The sequence below is a fragment of the Arachis hypogaea genome, chromosome 14 (assembly GCF_003086295.3).
Source record: "Arachis hypogaea cultivar Tifrunner chromosome 14, arahy.Tifrunner.gnm2.J5K5, whole genome shotgun sequence".
Lineage (NCBI taxonomy): Eukaryota > Viridiplantae > Streptophyta > Magnoliopsida > Fabales > Fabaceae > Arachis > Arachis hypogaea.
The window spans coordinates 14,419,682-14,435,851 of NC_092049.1; the positions used below are offsets into that span (position 1 = coordinate 14,419,682).

Consider the following 16,170-nt stretch of genomic DNA (forward strand, 5'->3'; position numbering starts at 1 on the left):
CTAGAGCTTTTTTTGTGATAGCATATTGAGTAGTCTGCATAGAATTGTAATTTGAAAAAGTTTATAATGTCTTCATCGAAGTAAAATAAGCTTTGTTTCTGTTGGCCATTTTTTTTTTTCAATAAGGGTATTTTACCTTCGTTCTCATATCAAATTGAAAGAACATTCAAAGCAACATTTATTTTTGTCATATTGATAAGAGTATGACAGATAAATTTGGTTTAATAAAATTGCAAAATACAAAATATAGATATTTAATTCAGACTATATTAATTTTGACTTATAAATTATTAATTAAGTAAAAAATGTAAAATATAAAATACGGATTTTTAACTAGATTATACTAATTTTTACGTACAAAGATTGAATTTCAGTGTGAAAAAAAGAAAAAATAAAAATATTAATTTTGACTTATAAATTATTAATTAGGTAAAAAATATAAAATATAAAATATAAATTTTTAACTAATGAGAAATGGTTAAACATATTTATTAAGTGCATGTTTGAGCGCCATTATTTTGTTAAAAAAAGATTTTTTTCAATGAAAAAAGATCTTTTTTTATTTTTTAACGTGTTTGGCAAATTTCTAGTAGTAAAAGTAAAAACATTAGTAAAATAAAAAAAATATCTTTTTTGAGAAGCTGTAATTTACATCTTTTTTTAAAAGATTTTTTTTCTTAAAAAAAGGATGTTTTTCATGTAATAAATAAACAAAAAAGTACTTTTATATTGTTATACCCAAACATAATTGATTGATAAAAAGACCTTTTTACATGAGATATCCAAACATAAAATTACTTTTACTTCTCTATAAGATCTTTTAAAAAAAGATAACTCGAAAAAAGATCTTTTCTTAAAAGCTCACCCAAATAAGCCCTAAGTAGTAAAGAAAAAAGACTCTGGAGAATCTATTATATTAGTGCTACCTTGTTTTTTTTTTTTTTGGTCATCGTGGTAATTAAAAGGCCAAGTTATAATTTTATGCAGATTACCCAATGTACCTCCCACCAAGAAACAAAAGCCCCAATTCTCACTGCATTTTGCGCGGCCCAATCCACCTTCATTAGGCAACAACTATCAAGGCGGTCCTGGTAATTTTCGCAATTTTTATTTTTATATCATTATTATTATAATAATAAATAATAAATTGAGATGAACAAGGAAGATCCGAAAGGGAGCAGAGTGGCTTGAGCAGAGTGGCTTCAGTTCTTCAGTATTGACTTGCTCTTACACTGTTCTCTCTCTCACAACGAGGTAAGCTCTTCTTCGCATCAATTTCCTTTGATTTAATTTAATTGAATAATACCTAATCTAATACGAATCGCCAGCCTCTTCTATTCGAATCGATTTTCCAGCAACGGAACTGCTTTTCTCTCGTAATTCTCTGTTCTATTATATTATTTTGATTTGATTTTATAGTCAAGTTTTTCCCGTTTGGTTGGAATTTATGCTCTTGAAACGCTTTCACGGATCATGCTGAAATTTGAACATTGCTTTTTTTTATTATTATTTATTATTAGATATCGAGAGTGTAGATTGCAGAATCTACAGTGTTGAAATACTAGTGTAGCTGAATAGTGAATCCCCTCCACCTGGTTCAAAACGCTGAATCATAGTGGTGTTTGGACGGAAAATTATGTTTTCAATTAATTTTTTTCAGAATTCATAGGCATACGATGTACTCTACTTTGGAGAACTTGTGACTATGCAGTTTAAGACATTTCATGTGCTTATTATTAGCATCAGTGCAATTGTGCTGAATATGTATTTAAAAATTCATCTGCTATTTCTACACAAAATAATTTGATTTTGTTTCTGTTTGCAGAAATATCATCAAATTAGTCAAGGTAGGGGGATATCATGGCTGTACACTCCGAGTCAGGTTCGCAGGAGAAGAAATCAGGCAATGGATTGAATGAGTTACTGACCTTTAATGCTGAGAACATGCAGAACAACATGAAGATTATCTATTACAGGTTTGTTTCTATAGTAGATAGATTTAATATACTATCTTGAATACATTTATATAGCCAGGAGCATTATATTTGGGATTCACTACTAAGTAGCAAGAATGGTTTGCCTCTTTTCTTTCTCTACCAGCTTATTTGGGATGGTGATTTTGGTATGGATTCCAATGTGTGGTTCTACCTGAGTGCTTGAAATGTGTATATAAAGCACTCTTAGGAAAAGGAAAAAGAGTCAAAAATTTTGTGTGTTTAATATTGACTAAGTTTTCAACCAAAGTTTTTATTATGTTTGTCGCTTTTGCAGTCGGACATTTTTGTCTATAATTGGCGGAGTTGTTGCTGGAATTTTAGGATTTACAGGCTTGAAAGGATTTGTCTTTTACTTACTTCTCATGGCAGTTACTTCAGTTGGGCTTGTAGCCAAAGCAAAATTTTCAATCCAGACTTACTTCGACTCTTGGAACCGAGTGCTGCTTGATGGCTTTCTTGGTGGTCTAATGGTAGGTCTTTTGTACTCATTGCATCTTTGTTAGGAATAATTAGTGTATAGGAAACTTCCTATTTACATCAAAGATGAAATTAGTTTGGATAAGAAAGGTAGATAGGAATAACATACACAAACAGAGGATAAGATGTAACTAGCATCATGGATAGGAATACAAGACATCAATTATGTAGAGTTTGCCAAACTTTGCATACCCACCATTGATGCCCTGTGAAATATTTTAATAAATTAGCTATACCAACATGAATGGGTGAAAGTCCTTTGTGTTGTCTTTGGAGGCAAAATGATAAGGTGTACAACATGAAATTGTTGACCCCTCTTGAGTGTTAATGCTCGAGCTGGAAATTTTTATGAATAGTGGTGAAACGCATGTTGAATAAAGTACACTTGAGATTTTAAATGGAAAGCTTGTGTAGTTTTCTACATAGGAGGTCTATGTAATTGTCTAGTTTTAACACCTCTTATTGGCCAATTCAACATACATTACATTTAGATGGTGTGTGTGTGTGTGTGTGTGAATATATATTTTTGGCATATAGCATTCTAACTTACTTTTTTAAACTTTCTGCAGTCGTTCGTGCTGTTTTGGACGTATCCTTCTCTCATGAAATATGATAATATCAGTGAAGTGTGACTGCAAATTTAACTTGATTCAACAATATAAAATCCGTTAAAAATGGGAATACTTGTATGTCTACCACCAAAGAGTGATGGAGTAAGTTATTTTAATTCAAGCTGTAGTACTAGTAACAAGTAATGACTTCCCAATGGTTAAAATAAAGTGATGGATATTTTCAGTTGCTCTTGAGCAGCCATTGCTGTGCCATTAGAGTAGTGCAATAACATTAGTGGTCTCCGACTCGAATATAACCTAACATTTAACTTGTATATATCTTATGCTGAAATTCTTGCTATGATACTGTGCTTCTTTGACAAAAATAAAGATTTGCATATGACATTGTTCATATATTCTGATGGAGGGAGCATACAAGTGTTTAAACTGAAGGCGAATTCGGCTTCTGTTGCTGCTACCATTGCTTGCCAGGATGCAGCTACACCCTAGAGTTATTAGATAGCTTCAATGATGTAACCGTTTTAAAACTTTGTAAGCTTCACTTCATTAGATTATTTATCCGTTAATGTATTATTTGAAAGAGAGTTTCAAGAGGCAAGGATGTTACAATGTTGCATCTTTTCTCGCTGTCAAAATTGGCCTATACGAGATTGCTTTTGCAGTATGTTTTATGACCCCCTAAGCAATTTTGTCAATTTTATTTTATCATTTTACTTAGCTTTAATTCTCAATGAAAATTTAGCTGAGACTTTATTTGGCTATTATTGTGATTCTTTCACATTCTCCTCCTTTGGTCCAAATGTTGCTCATTTATTTATGAACTAGTTTTTCAGCTGAATTATCTATTCATAAATGCATTCTCACACGTTATGGTGGATAGATGGCTTATTATGGCAGGTGATGTGTGTTGGGTCGAGGCCAGGTTGGTTCTATTTTTTTATGTTGAGATTGTTCTGTTTGCTTTGTAAGGAGATTTCATGGGTTGAGCGTATTTTGGTTTAGATGGGTGAAATGAGAGGATGACACAATCAGAGGTAGGATGTGTAGTAGACAAACTGAATTAATACTATCAGAGGTAAGATGCTTCTTCCTATGGATTTCTTTGCAGCTGCTAAGGCTCCGGTAGCATTATGTATGCAGTGTCTTATGAAGAAACTAAGAGAAAGCTCTAGCCCTGTGCAACAAAGGGAAGAGTTAATTCTACCCAAATTTAGATAATTAAAGAGTAAGGTTAGAAAATTAACTTTTTTTCTGCGATTGTTAGTCAAATTTTTAAAATTATTTTATATTTTAAATTTATAAATTTTAAATTCTAAATTATAAATTTTAAATCATAAATTATAAGATTTAAACTCTAAAGTTAGCAAATATTGACTAACTAAAAATTAGTTTCATATATTTTCTCTTTGGAGAATCCACCATCCTTGTTTCTGCCTCATCTTCTAGTGAAGTGAAATTCTTCAGAAGAATTTTAGCTTATTTTTTTTGTTACTCTTGGGCTCTTGGGCCCGAAGGTTAGAAAAAAAATATCTGACAAAATGTATCAAAGATGCCAAAGATATAAAGATATATTTAACAATACCAAAGAAGAGTAAAGATATATTTAAAAAATATATAGTTAAGAGAAACAAAATAAAAAAAAGATATATTTAAAAGGACTTTAGACGAGTCACCAAAAAAATAAAAGGACTTTAGACTAAATATTTTTATTCTAAATTTATTTTAAAATATAAGATCTTTTCATTTCCAAATTTTGTAATATTACGTTAAATGAATTTTTGTTGACAATATTTTACATGAGTGGCCAAAAATTTAAAAAAAAAATCCAAAAATTGAATTTTGTTTCGGTTTATGTTTGTGTCCTCTAAAATAATTATTGAAATCATTTATCATTCATAAAAAAGAATAAAAAAGAGTAATACATTTTGTAGGCACCAAAATAAAAATAAGAGTGTATTGACTTTATTCGAACTCATCTTACCGAAGAAAATATTGAATAAGTTAAGTTGTAAAACGTGGAATTACATCAGCTTGGATTCAGAACTACAAAGACTCTTCTTTCTCTTCCTAATTTGTATTTCATTATTTTTATTAAAAATTATCAAAAAAAAAAAAGTAAGTGAAATTTAATATAACTTTGATAAAGAAAAATGAAGTCTACTATACTTATCTAAATAAATAAAAAATAAACAATAATAATATTTTATCTTAAAACAATCTAATCTAATCACGTAATCATGGCAGGAAAATTCTGGTGGGTGGTTCTGGTTGAACACGTGTAGAATATAAATAATAAAAAGATAAAATTCCAAATGATCAAAGAATTCAACCAAAAAAAAAAAAAAAAAAACTTAAAGGTGAAGGAAAAAATAAAAGGGAAAGAAAGAAGAAAGCATAGCATATATATATAGAATTATAGATGTCAGGTTCCGGACGGTGGTGGTGGTACACGTCGAACATGCGGTGGCCAGAACTGGATCTGTCGCCACCTTGGACGGTGTTGCGGTGGCCAGCGGTAGACTTATCTTATTGGTGGGTGAATTTTTCCGTGGTAGATGACGTGTTGTGGGGTTTTGTGACGGTTCTTGAATCCGTTGCTTTAGTGGCCATGCTTTGCTATTTCTTCCTTTGTTGTGGTTGTACTCTCTAACCTTTTCATCTTTTTTTTTTTTATTATTCCTTATTTAATTTTTTATGTAAATATATATTTTATTTCATGAAATTGGAACTTATTGTATGTATTCTGAGATTATGACCTGTGAACATATGAATTGTATGTATTTAATTTGGTTTATAAGAAGAAATTCATTCGTGTTTGTGGTGTGAAGATTTGGAAATGGGAAGGAATGAATCACACTTCGAGTGATCACATATTTGATCGAGTTTTGCAAAGACAATATATATTATGTTATTTTGGCACTTAACAACTACGCCGACACTTTCATTAACGAAAATACTCATAGAGAAGAACATTAACAAGCTCCTCCGAAGGGGCTAACCACACAGCTTCATCAATACTTCTTCGAGTTCCATAGTCAACAAGTCAATTTGCAGTTTTGTTGGCTTTTCTCATAATCCAATCAAATGGCACAGTCCAAGCGCAGAGGATAAGTTTCTGAATTTTTAGAATAAGATCTGTCTCACTTATTTAAAATTTTAAATCGCACTTCTAAGTTAAGACCTGACCCTCCAAAGTTATAATCCAAACAGAAGAGAGTTCGCAGCGGCAAATAGTCCAACAAAAAAAAGACCTAGAGCATTTCATAATCCAATGTACATTTGATGGATAATACAATCAAATCTAGTTAAATCTTGATCAGACACGACACTAGAGTCGTACATGGTTTGGGTAATTTAAAAACTAAATCTATTTTTGAGTTAGTTAAAAATATAATTTAGTTAATTAATTAAATTTATTTTATATGATAAAATTGATTATTAATCGATTAAAAAATTTAAAAATTAGTTATAAAAAATAAAAATCAATTTTAAAGAACAATTGGGTTTTTTTTCAAAAAAAAAAAGATAATTTTACATAAAAAAAAATTTGGGTTTAAAAAAAAAAGAACTAAAAACTAATTTTTAACTAATTAAAAATTGATTTTAACCAGTTAAAAATCGATTTTTACAAAAAAAACTTAGTTAATCAGTTGAACACAAAAATTGTATAAAATTTAGTTTTGGTTTTAATTAATCGATTAAAATTAATTTTTAAAATTTAATTTTAATTAATTATTTTTTAATAATGAGTATAATTTTTAAAATTATTTTATTAAATTAAATACCTAAAGAAGAATGATAGGTAGCTAGTAATTTTTGTGATTTGTAACTATCAAATAGTTATTAATAATGATTTTAATGGTATGAGATTGATGTGAGATTTTATCCATTGGCTTATTTTTTTTTACTGGTTATATGTTGGCCAGAATTTAACAAAATTGTTGACCGTTAAACTTTTTCTTAACTAAAATATGATTATAATTTTTTAACCAATTAATTGTGATTATTTTACATACACCTTTAGTGCTTTACACGACACTCGCAATTCAAACTTAAAACAATTATCTAGAAGAGACTCCCACTGCTGACCAAGAAGAATAAAATTCAACTTCAAAGTACTATCAGCCCAAGCGTTTAAAAATGTTTTTAAAGAACAATTGTATACCAAATTTTTCATATTATATTGCATGTATTGATGCTTATTCAGCATGTATCAATTGTAGTCTTTTCATAACTATTTTGAACATCAACCAAATATATTTACTTCCCTTCAAACTTTACCTTTAGTTTAGGTAGTTTTTGTCTTTTAAATGAAAATATTCGTAACCTCTTAAATAAGTATGAGAAGACATGTCATTTAAATTTTATTATCTTATGTGCTAGACATGCATGTGTTGTATTTGTTATGCAATGATAAATCACAAAGCTTAATTTATTCTCTTATTTATAGTTGTTATATAAAAATATTTACGTTTATTAAAAGTGATTATTCACATTAAAATATTTTATATGAATATAATAACCATAAATAATTAAATATATTTAATATGATTCATACAGAACTGTATATTTTGGGTGAAAATATCAAATATAGTAAAATTTTGGATAATTATTTGAGGAAAAATGGATTAATTTAATGCGACACATAGGTAATATGTGGGGCGTGTTAGACACGTGTTTTCTTCTTATTTATCACTTCAAAGATACGTTTATATATCATTTTCTTATCAATTTTACTAGGAAGACAATGAAAAATCTTGATAATATGTATAATGGGTTAATTATTTAGTCTAATAGGGATAAATAATAAAACTTTTTTCATAAATTATCTTAAATTCAAAAACTTTCATTCAATTATTTCCTATGAGGCACAGACACGGACACGGGACACGACACGACACGCGACACGGCGATACGCGAATTCTAAAAAGTTGTCGGACATGGGGACACATATATATTAATAATATAATATATTTAAATAGAAATATGTCTTAATAGAGATAATTTCAAAAACAACCATATGATATGTATTTCTTCCTAAAGTGTATAGATATTCAAAAGATAAAGTCCTAAACTCCTATGTCTTAATAGAGATAGTAAGAATTTTGTACATCACATGTACACAAAAAAAAAAAGTTATTTGAAGTCATTATTTCTCCATCATATATGGTTGATATCTTCATCATTAGAAAAAGTCACTCTTTCCAACTCCGGTTCATCAAGAGAAAGGTGAGCAACTTCAAGAACACCATTTTCTTCATCAATTGGTGAAAAAGCATCTCCAGCAATATCCCACATCATAGTTTCTCTTTTATTGTATTGTAAAATTTTTCTTGAAAGAAGACGAAGATTAGTGTGAACAAATACTAAATTTTCTGCACGTTTAGGCTTCAACTTGTTTCTTTTTAGGGAATGGATAAAAGAATATGTGCTCCAATTCCTTTCACAACAAGAAGATGAAGATGGTTGCCCTAGTAGCCTAAGAGCAATTGGTTGAAGAAATTTCGCTTTACCACCATGAATTAGCCACCAAAATTTTGCATCAACTATGCCTCTATCATTCAAAGAGTCATAATCATCAAAGACACCTCTACCATCAGAAAAGCTTGCAAATTCAATGTTTACCTTTCTCCTCTCTTCTTGATTAGGAAAATACCTCTTCAAGCATTTAACTCTCTCATTAGTGATCTCAATATCTTGATGAGGAGAAACTCGTGTAGGATCTTCTCTCAATCATTGGTGGCTATAATACCTATATAATTAGTGTTTAAGCATAAATTAATAATGATTCAATTATCTTCACTTATAAATAAAAGTTATAAATAATAAATATAAAAAGTTACCTTGGATTCAATGAATGCTAAACAATGAAGAGGTGTGCTACTTTTTGTCCAACTTTGAACTAATATTGAGTGCACAACATTGTAGAAGGACGATGACTTTGCATCAACTATGCCTCTATCATTCAAAGAGTCGTAATCATCAAAGATACCTCTACCATCAGAAAAGCTTGCAAATTCAATGTTTACCTTTCTCCTCTCTTCTTCATTAGGAAAATACCTCTTCAAGCATTTAACTCTCTGATTAGTGATCTCAATATCTTGATGAGGAGAAACTCGTGTAGGATCTTCTCTCAACTATTGGTGGCTATAATACCTATATAATTAGTATTTAAGCATAAATTAATAATGATTCAATTATCTTCACTTATAAATAAAAGTTATAAATAATAAATGTAAAAAGTTACCTTGGATTCAATGAATGTGCTAAACAATGAAGAAGTGTGCTACTTTTTGTCCATCTTTGAACTAATATTGAGTGCACAATATTGTAGAAGGACAATGGCTGGAGATGGCGGTAGACTGGCAGTGAGGAGAGGGTGAGTGGGTGTGAAGGCACGGAGTCAGAGACGGGTTTGGGGGTGGAGGTGAAATGTTAGGTTTTTAACTTTTGTTAATGTGAAGGGTGAATCTGATGAAGAGAGCTTTTTAAAATGTTATTGGGTCGTGTCTGGCCGTGTCCGGCTGGTTTTTTGTTTTTTTGGACAGGACACGTTTGGACACAGGAGACACGCGTGTCGGACGAGTGTCTCCGTACGTCGTGTCCGAAATATATCCGACACGCCGACATGACAATTAAACAAAGTGTCCGTGCTTCATAGATTATTTCACATCAAATTTCAAATTTAAAATTTTTTAATTTTAAATTTTAAATTTAAAAAAAAATCTAATTAATTATTTCAAAAAAATAACCATCCAAAATTCTAATTTACCAAACTATTTCACTCAAATATCTTCTTTTTCAACCGGCGACCACCCCACCTTCATCAATAATCATCCCACTTCACATTCGCTACTTGGCTTGCCACACGCCACTCGCCCTTAGTAAAAATAACCATCCACATAAGAATAAAAATAATCATCTATTTACCTAATGAATTGAACATTTAACATATTTTAATTATATATAACTAAACTTAATCCAGTCAAAACAATAATCTGCGTAAAAATTAAAATAACCATCCGCATACCTACTAAAATGACCATCCTAAATTGACCATTAAAATAAAAGAAGAATGAGATGAATAAATAGAAGAAGCAACTATGATCATCCAACAATTTAATTTTTATTAAAAAAAAAGAAAAATATATATAATTGATATAACCATAAAATAGAAAAAAAAAAAAAAACTTGAACAGATGAGGAGAAGACGACAACGGTAGGTGTGAAGGGGTTGTCCAATGATCCCGCCTTCAACTGGCTGACGAAGGAGGTAGGAGCCAGGAGCCAGGCAGACGCGCACATTGTGTTGGTTACTGCGCGGAGACAGGCCGGCGAAGAAGGTTGGGTGCTGCAGTCGGCATTGATGAAGACTTCATGTCACGTGGCGCCGCAGCGGTGGATGTTGAGCAGCGACCGTGCACCGGTTTGACGATAAGAGAGGATAGATCGTGAGAGAGACTGGTTGGAGGTGTACGTAACTATTTAGAATTCTTATTTGCTTTGTATTTAAAATTAGAAATAATTTTATAATTAATTAATTTAATTATTATTTAATATTAATTTAAAAAATATTCTCATTATACACATTGTACACTAATTATATTGACTCTTCATACTTTCTCTTTTTTTATTCAATATGTCTTTGGATGTTGCACGATAAAATTCATCCACAACATTAAAAAAATATTCCAAATAATAATATTTTATAAAAATACTATTTGTTTTTTCATATAAAACACAATTTTTGTTATTTCTATTTTTTAAATTATTTTTTTTACCTTTGTTACCCGAATCTGACAGCCCCTTCCTTCCATCCTAGCTCCCAAAATAAAATATAGAGTAATTCTTTTATTTTTGATTATTTATTTAAATTTAAAAAAATTTCATTAATTTTCAACCATTTAAATAGTTGATGGAAAGGGTACTAATAAATAGTGAATTGTTGATGTGTTAAAAATTATTTTGTGGAGTGAACAAGACTGTTTAGAGAAATTACTTTAATAGTTATAGTGTGAAATTGTGAATAAAATTTGTCTTTCCAACAAATAGTTGGGACTAAAAATAATATTTAATCTAAAAAAATAAAATAAAATAATGAAAATAAAAAAAAGGAAAAAACAGTGGCGTGTGATTGATGACTAGGTCTAAAATGCGGACACCTGGCAATTCAGCATGTTGGCACTTGTCCAGCACGAGCTTTCTCCTTTCCCTAGGACACAACGAACAAGATGACGAAGTTTCTCACAGAGAGGAGTTCACAGTTCACAGTTCACAGCGTAGCTGAGAAAGACAGATAGATAGATAGACTTAGAAACCAAATTAAAGAAAGAGAGAGCAGAAAAGTTCACATTTCACTCATTCTTTTCGCGATTCCGATTCTTACTAAATATAGGTTTCAAGCTAGTCAACAGAAAAATTCGCATACTCGGTGTTCCTCTTAGATTTCTTTTTTTTAGCACTTTTGACATTCAACCTTCGAACGAAGAATCGGTATTGAAATTTTTATTATTCCATCTACCACTCTGTCACCAGCTTTATTTTTAGGGGTTTTGCAATTTCTCGGAGGGTTTTCTTCTTTCTAATAAATCCCCCCCCTTTTACCCAACTTGCATGGAATTTGAAGCACACGCTCCTTCTTCTCCTCCTCCTTCTCCTCCTCCTTCTTATTCTTATTCATTAAGCGGCGTCGTTTTGGACCCTCCTATTCATCCTCCACCCCCGACGCTGCCGCCGCCACCTCCACCGCCGTTTCTGCGTATTGATCCTTCTTCGGGGGTGCTTGTTCCACCCCCGCAACCTTTCCCTTTCAACCTTTCTCTCATCTTCTCAATGGATCACCAGAGGTCTATGTCCCTTCTTCAGGTAAAACCCTAATTTTTGGGTATTTTAGGGGTTTCTTTCTTTCTTCTTGGGGGTCTGGGTTTTCTGTAAAGTTTGTGGCCTTTTTGTGATTTTTGGGGGTTTAATCTTTGTGCAGTTTATGGCTGATGAAGGACTTGTTCCTTCTGTGGAAGAGGGAGAGAGAAGGAAGAATGCTATTCAGAAGCTCAAACAGGTTTCTATCTACACCCATTGCCCTTCATTTCTGCTTACATTCTTTTAGTTTTTTCTGTGGCATTTTTAATGCTGATCTTTCTTTGTTTCTTTTATTGATTCATTGCCTGATAAATTTGCAACATTTTTTTTAGCATTTTAGGAAATGGGCTGTTTTTGTTGTGATCGTCATTCATTATGTATTAATCAAATTGGAGAAAGATGTGAAGTTGTTCATACAATAGTCAAGTTATTAATCAAATTGCACAAATCACATAGCTATAGATGTTGCAACTTTCCTGGCAAAAACATGACTTTTTCATTCCTAGAAACCATGTTGAGTAGGTTAGCAATCCCTGCACTTGAGTCTTGGCCACTTGTATGCTAATCTTAGTTTTGTTTGTCTCAGCTTGTATATCAATATTTATCTATGCACTTTGAATGACTTGCCGTTGTTCATTTAGTAATCTGGAACTTATGTTATCACTTTTCTTATCATGCTATTTGTTTGAGTTTGCAGATTGTGTCAACATGGATCAAGCAGGTTGCTGTACAACGGCGATTACCAAAGCATCAGATTGCAGCTACATCTGCCACGGTATTGACATATGGATCTTATGGCCTAGGAGTAAGTGCTTCCCTTTGAAGTTCTTTTCCATGTATCTTCGAATTTACTGGCATTAGTCTATTCAACTTGTTGACAAGTCTTGAAAGCTTGTTTTCTCTTTCTAACACTCGTGATGTTCAGGTTCACAGTGCTGACTCTGACATTGATGCTTTGTGTGTTGCTCCTTATTTTGCAACCCTTTCGGTGAGTTTTTTTATCTTTCCCTTTCTGGGTATGTTGTATTTATTTAATTTAATTTCTATGCGATATGATCTATACAGGAAGACTTCTTTGTTGTTTTGCACGACATGCTTAAAAGTAGGCCAGAAGTGTCGGAGCTTTACTGTGTCAAGAGTGCAAAAGTCCCTCTGATGCGATTCAAATTCGATGGAATTTCCATTGATCTTCCATATGCTTGCTTGAAAGTACTATACGTTCCTGAGGTCAGTATGAGAAGTCATAATGTAGTTCTTGTAATATTGTTTATCTTTTGGATTTGTGAACATACATGTTCAAAGTTTCTTCCAAATAATATGCTCACATAATTCTATTGGTGCGCAGAGTGTTGACATACTACACCCATTCTTCTTGAGGAATATTGATGACACCAGCTGGAAAAGCTTGTCTGGTGTACGAGCAAATAAACGTATTCTTCAGCTAGTACCAAATGTTGAGGTATGATGCATGTCAATCCTTTTGTCTCCCCTTTTATCTGTTATTCTGTACCTCTGGGGACAGTGAGGGATCTTAGTTTCGTTTTATTTTGTGGTGTTTAAGCATTTTGATTGTGTTTCTTAACATTTAATACTTGTGTGTTTCAGAATTTTCAAGCTATGGTACGGTGTCTTAAATTATGGGCAAAAAGGCGAGGAGTTTATGGCACAGTAAGTTCAAGCGTACTCTCTAACTTTTAAGTGATGCTTATGTATGACATCATGCACAAACTCATCCTTTATGGCTTGTCTTGTAGTTACATGGTTACTTGGGAGGAGTCCATTTGGCAATTCTTGCAGCTTATGTTTGTCAACGGCATCCTGATGCCTCCATAAATGCTTTGATTATGAACTTTTTCCGAACATTTGCCTTTTGGTCCTGGCCTTCGCCAGTGACGCTGCAGGAAGGAATGTTCCTAAAACAACTAGAGAGCATGGAAATGCGATCTTTCATGCCTATTTTGCTGCCATCTAGCCCTTATGAATTTTGCCATTCAAATATAACCAAAAGCACTTTCTACCGGATCAGGACAGAGTTTGTACGTGGATACAATATGACAAGGGTATGCTTCTGTTTTTTCAACATAAGTCTCTTTATTAGCATATAGTATACTAATGCTTTGTAGGTTTGAACCTTATTCTGTTTTTGCTCATTTCGCTTTGTTTGGTTTGTCATTGAAGGATCTTTTGAAGCCAGGTTTCACGTGGGACAATATATTTGAGCTTTTTCCATACTCAAGAAGGTACTCCAAATTTGTCAAGATTTACCTATCTACTACCAATCAATGTGAGCTTGGCGACTGGGTTGGTTGGGTCAAGTCACGCTTCCGCAGTCTTCTCATCATTGTAAGTATCTCAAGTAGTAAACCTAGCCATCTTGTAATTTATCGTTACTTTCATCATCAGTTCCTCACCTGTGGTATTCGTCTGATGCAGCTTGAGGGGATCCAGGGTTTTTGTGATCCTAACCCTACGGAGTACACTGACCCTGACAAAAGCGAGCCAAACATGGTTTTCTACTGGGGCTTGCAATCCGGAAGGAACAACTACCTGGACATAGAGTTGGTGGAGGGAGAGTTCATGAAGGTCATCAGAAACGGCTGCGAGGGAACTCCCGGTAGGTTGGAGTTGCACCTCCTATCGCCTTCGCAGCTCCCCAAGAATGCCCAGTTTGATGATAGAAGTATAATTATTAATAACAAAGGTAGAAAAGCATGCTGGAAAATGGTTGGTTGTGACAAGAAAAGGAGCCAAGTTTATCCACAGCATCATATTCAACATTGCCTTGTTGGTCATGTCTCATCTAATGGGGAGGGTGAATGCTTAAGTTCTAGTGGCTAGATCCATTTATTTTATTCATCTGCAAGGTGGATGTATATACCATTTTCGTCTGTATTCTTTTTTTCTTTCCTCCTTTTTTCCTCTGACCCCTTTTGTTTTTGGCTTCAGTAGGAGCATAGGTTCCACAGTTTTTTTTTTTTCTGTTGAACTTTTGTAGGGTGGTATAGTTTGTATAGTTAAAAGAAGAAGGAAAGGCCAAAATGTTAGGAGGGTTTGGAGATTTGTATTGGAGAAGATGAAATGTAAATTGAATGGAATGAATAAACGCCTTTCGAACTCACACAGTAGAGGAATCATTTCTTGGATATTTAAATGTTTATTCTAGAAATAATTTTGTAGTAGGATTTCTGACACTTTACGGTGCTTAAAGAGCGAGTTATGTGTGAGACATCTTCGTAGATTATAGTGCGACCCATCCAACAGAATTTCTAGAATCATCAATTAACATGCTGGCCTTAAGTTGATGGTGATATGAATGAAACACGACATTGATAGTTCACTCTTGACACCACGAAAGAACCTCGAATAAAGCAAATTTTCTTTTGTTTACTAACATGAAAGATGAAACACAGAAAAATACAGGCCTGTTTTATGAGTGCAAAATTCGGATTCGTGCAATATAAAAGCTATGGAAGTATCCAAAGTTCATCTATCATACATAATAATAACAAATTTAATTGAGGAGAAAAAAACAACCGTGGATCCGTGGCGCAATGGTAGCGCGTCTGACTCCAGATCAGAAGGTTGCGTGTTCGATTCACGTCGGGTTCAATCCCATTATTTTTTTCCTTCTACAATTATGAATATAATAAATTCACCTAATAATATCCCCATCGTTTCTCATCTCTTCTGTATCTCGTTGCAGTGTTTTCAGTTAAATCAACTCTCCTTCTAAACATTTTAACAATAATATATATAATAAATAATCTTCAATTCAATATAAAATTATAAATATAACTTGAAAGAGAGACATAATTTTGTACATTGACTATTAATTATGATTTAAAAAGACAACCTGTTAATTAGGTTAATTATTTTCTTTTATAAAATTTAAATTTTTTTTTAAGTTTTAGATATTGGGTTGAAATCCAAAACAAAAAAATAGCATATGAATATTAATTATAACATGTCTGTATAAAAAAATATTATTGGACTTTAGAATTAAAATAAATAATACATAAGAAATAAGTTAAAAATTCATACACCAAATCTAGAAAAAAAGATATATTAGAATCTTAAAAAAAATAATATTAAATATATATTATGTATATAATATTAAAATTTAAATAAATTTTATTTTGTATAAAAAAATTATAATATTAAATATGAACACAATAACAAAAGATTTTGTTATATAAATTTAATATATATATATATATATATATATATATATATATATATATATATATCACGTAAAAAGCAAACAA

At 31.9% G+C, this 16,170-nt stretch overlaps 2 protein-coding genes and 1 non-coding gene across 4 annotated transcripts; all 3 read left to right on the forward strand.

Moving 5' to 3' along the window:
• The first annotated feature begins 944 nt into the window (after positions 1-944).
• LOC112741625 (uncharacterized) lies at positions 945-3,807 on the forward strand. Of its 2 annotated transcripts, none has more exons than XM_025790655.3 (5): positions 945-1,254; positions 1,826-1,976; positions 2,272-2,467; positions 3,044-3,063; positions 3,417-3,807. In XM_025790655.3, exons 2-5 carry the CDS (start codon positions 1,861-1,863, stop codon positions 3,445-3,447), a joined length of 363 nt encoding a protein of 120 aa, XP_025646440.1. In that variant the 5' UTR covers positions 945-1,254; positions 1,826-1,860; the 3' UTR covers positions 3,448-3,807. The 2 variants fall into 2 exon arrangements, with proteins under 2 accessions (XP_025646440.1, XP_072069911.1); XM_072213810.1 differs by having other exon boundaries at positions 1,116-1,376.
• Positions 3,808-11,208: 7,401 nt separating this feature from the next.
• LOC112741626 (nuclear poly(A) polymerase 3) lies at positions 11,209-15,023 on the forward strand. The gene is made up of 10 exons (XM_025790658.3): positions 11,209-11,911; positions 12,027-12,104; positions 12,603-12,710; positions 12,831-12,893; positions 12,971-13,132; positions 13,251-13,364; positions 13,511-13,573; positions 13,660-13,965; positions 14,084-14,248; positions 14,339-15,023. The coding sequence occupies exons 1-10, from the start codon at positions 11,660-11,662 to the stop codon at positions 14,741-14,743; spliced, it is 1,716 nt and encodes a 571-aa protein (XP_025646443.1). The 5' UTR covers positions 11,209-11,659; the 3' UTR covers positions 14,744-15,023.
• A 419-nt stretch (positions 15,024-15,442) lies between these two features.
• On the forward strand, positions 15,443-15,514 carry TRNAW-CCA (transfer RNA tryptophan (anticodon CCA)). Its single transcript has one exon. It is a non-coding gene; the product is annotated as a tRNA-Trp (tRNA).
• Positions 15,515-16,170: the final 656 nt, after the last annotated feature.

What these genes read in the sequence shown, in the direction of transcription:
- LOC112741625 (XM_025790655.3), top strand. Translation starts at nt 1,861, where the DNA reads ATGGCTGTACACTCCGAGTCAGGTTCGCAGGAGAAGAAATCAGGCAAT. An exon ending in ATGAAGATTATCTATTACAG is followed by an intron (nt 1,977 to 2,271) that starts GTTTGTTTCTAT and finishes TCGCTTTTGCAG; the next exon opens with TCGGACATTTTTGTCTATAA. An exon ending in TCGTTCGTGCTGTTTTGGAC is followed by an intron (nt 3,064 to 3,416) that starts GTATCCTTCTCT and finishes ACAAAAATAAAG; the next exon opens with ATTTGCATATGACATTGTTC.
- LOC112741626 (XM_025790658.3), top strand. Translation starts at nt 11,660, where the DNA reads ATGGAATTTGAAGCACACGCTCCTTCTTCTCCTCCTCCTTCTCCTCCT. An exon ending in GGCGAGGAGTTTATGGCACA is followed by an intron (nt 13,574 to 13,659) that starts GTAAGTTCAAGC and finishes CTTGTCTTGTAG; the next exon opens with TTACATGGTTACTTGGGAGG. An exon ending in TCCGCAGTCTTCTCATCATT is followed by an intron (nt 14,249 to 14,338) that starts GTAAGTATCTCA and finishes CGTCTGATGCAG; the next exon opens with CTTGAGGGGATCCAGGGTTT.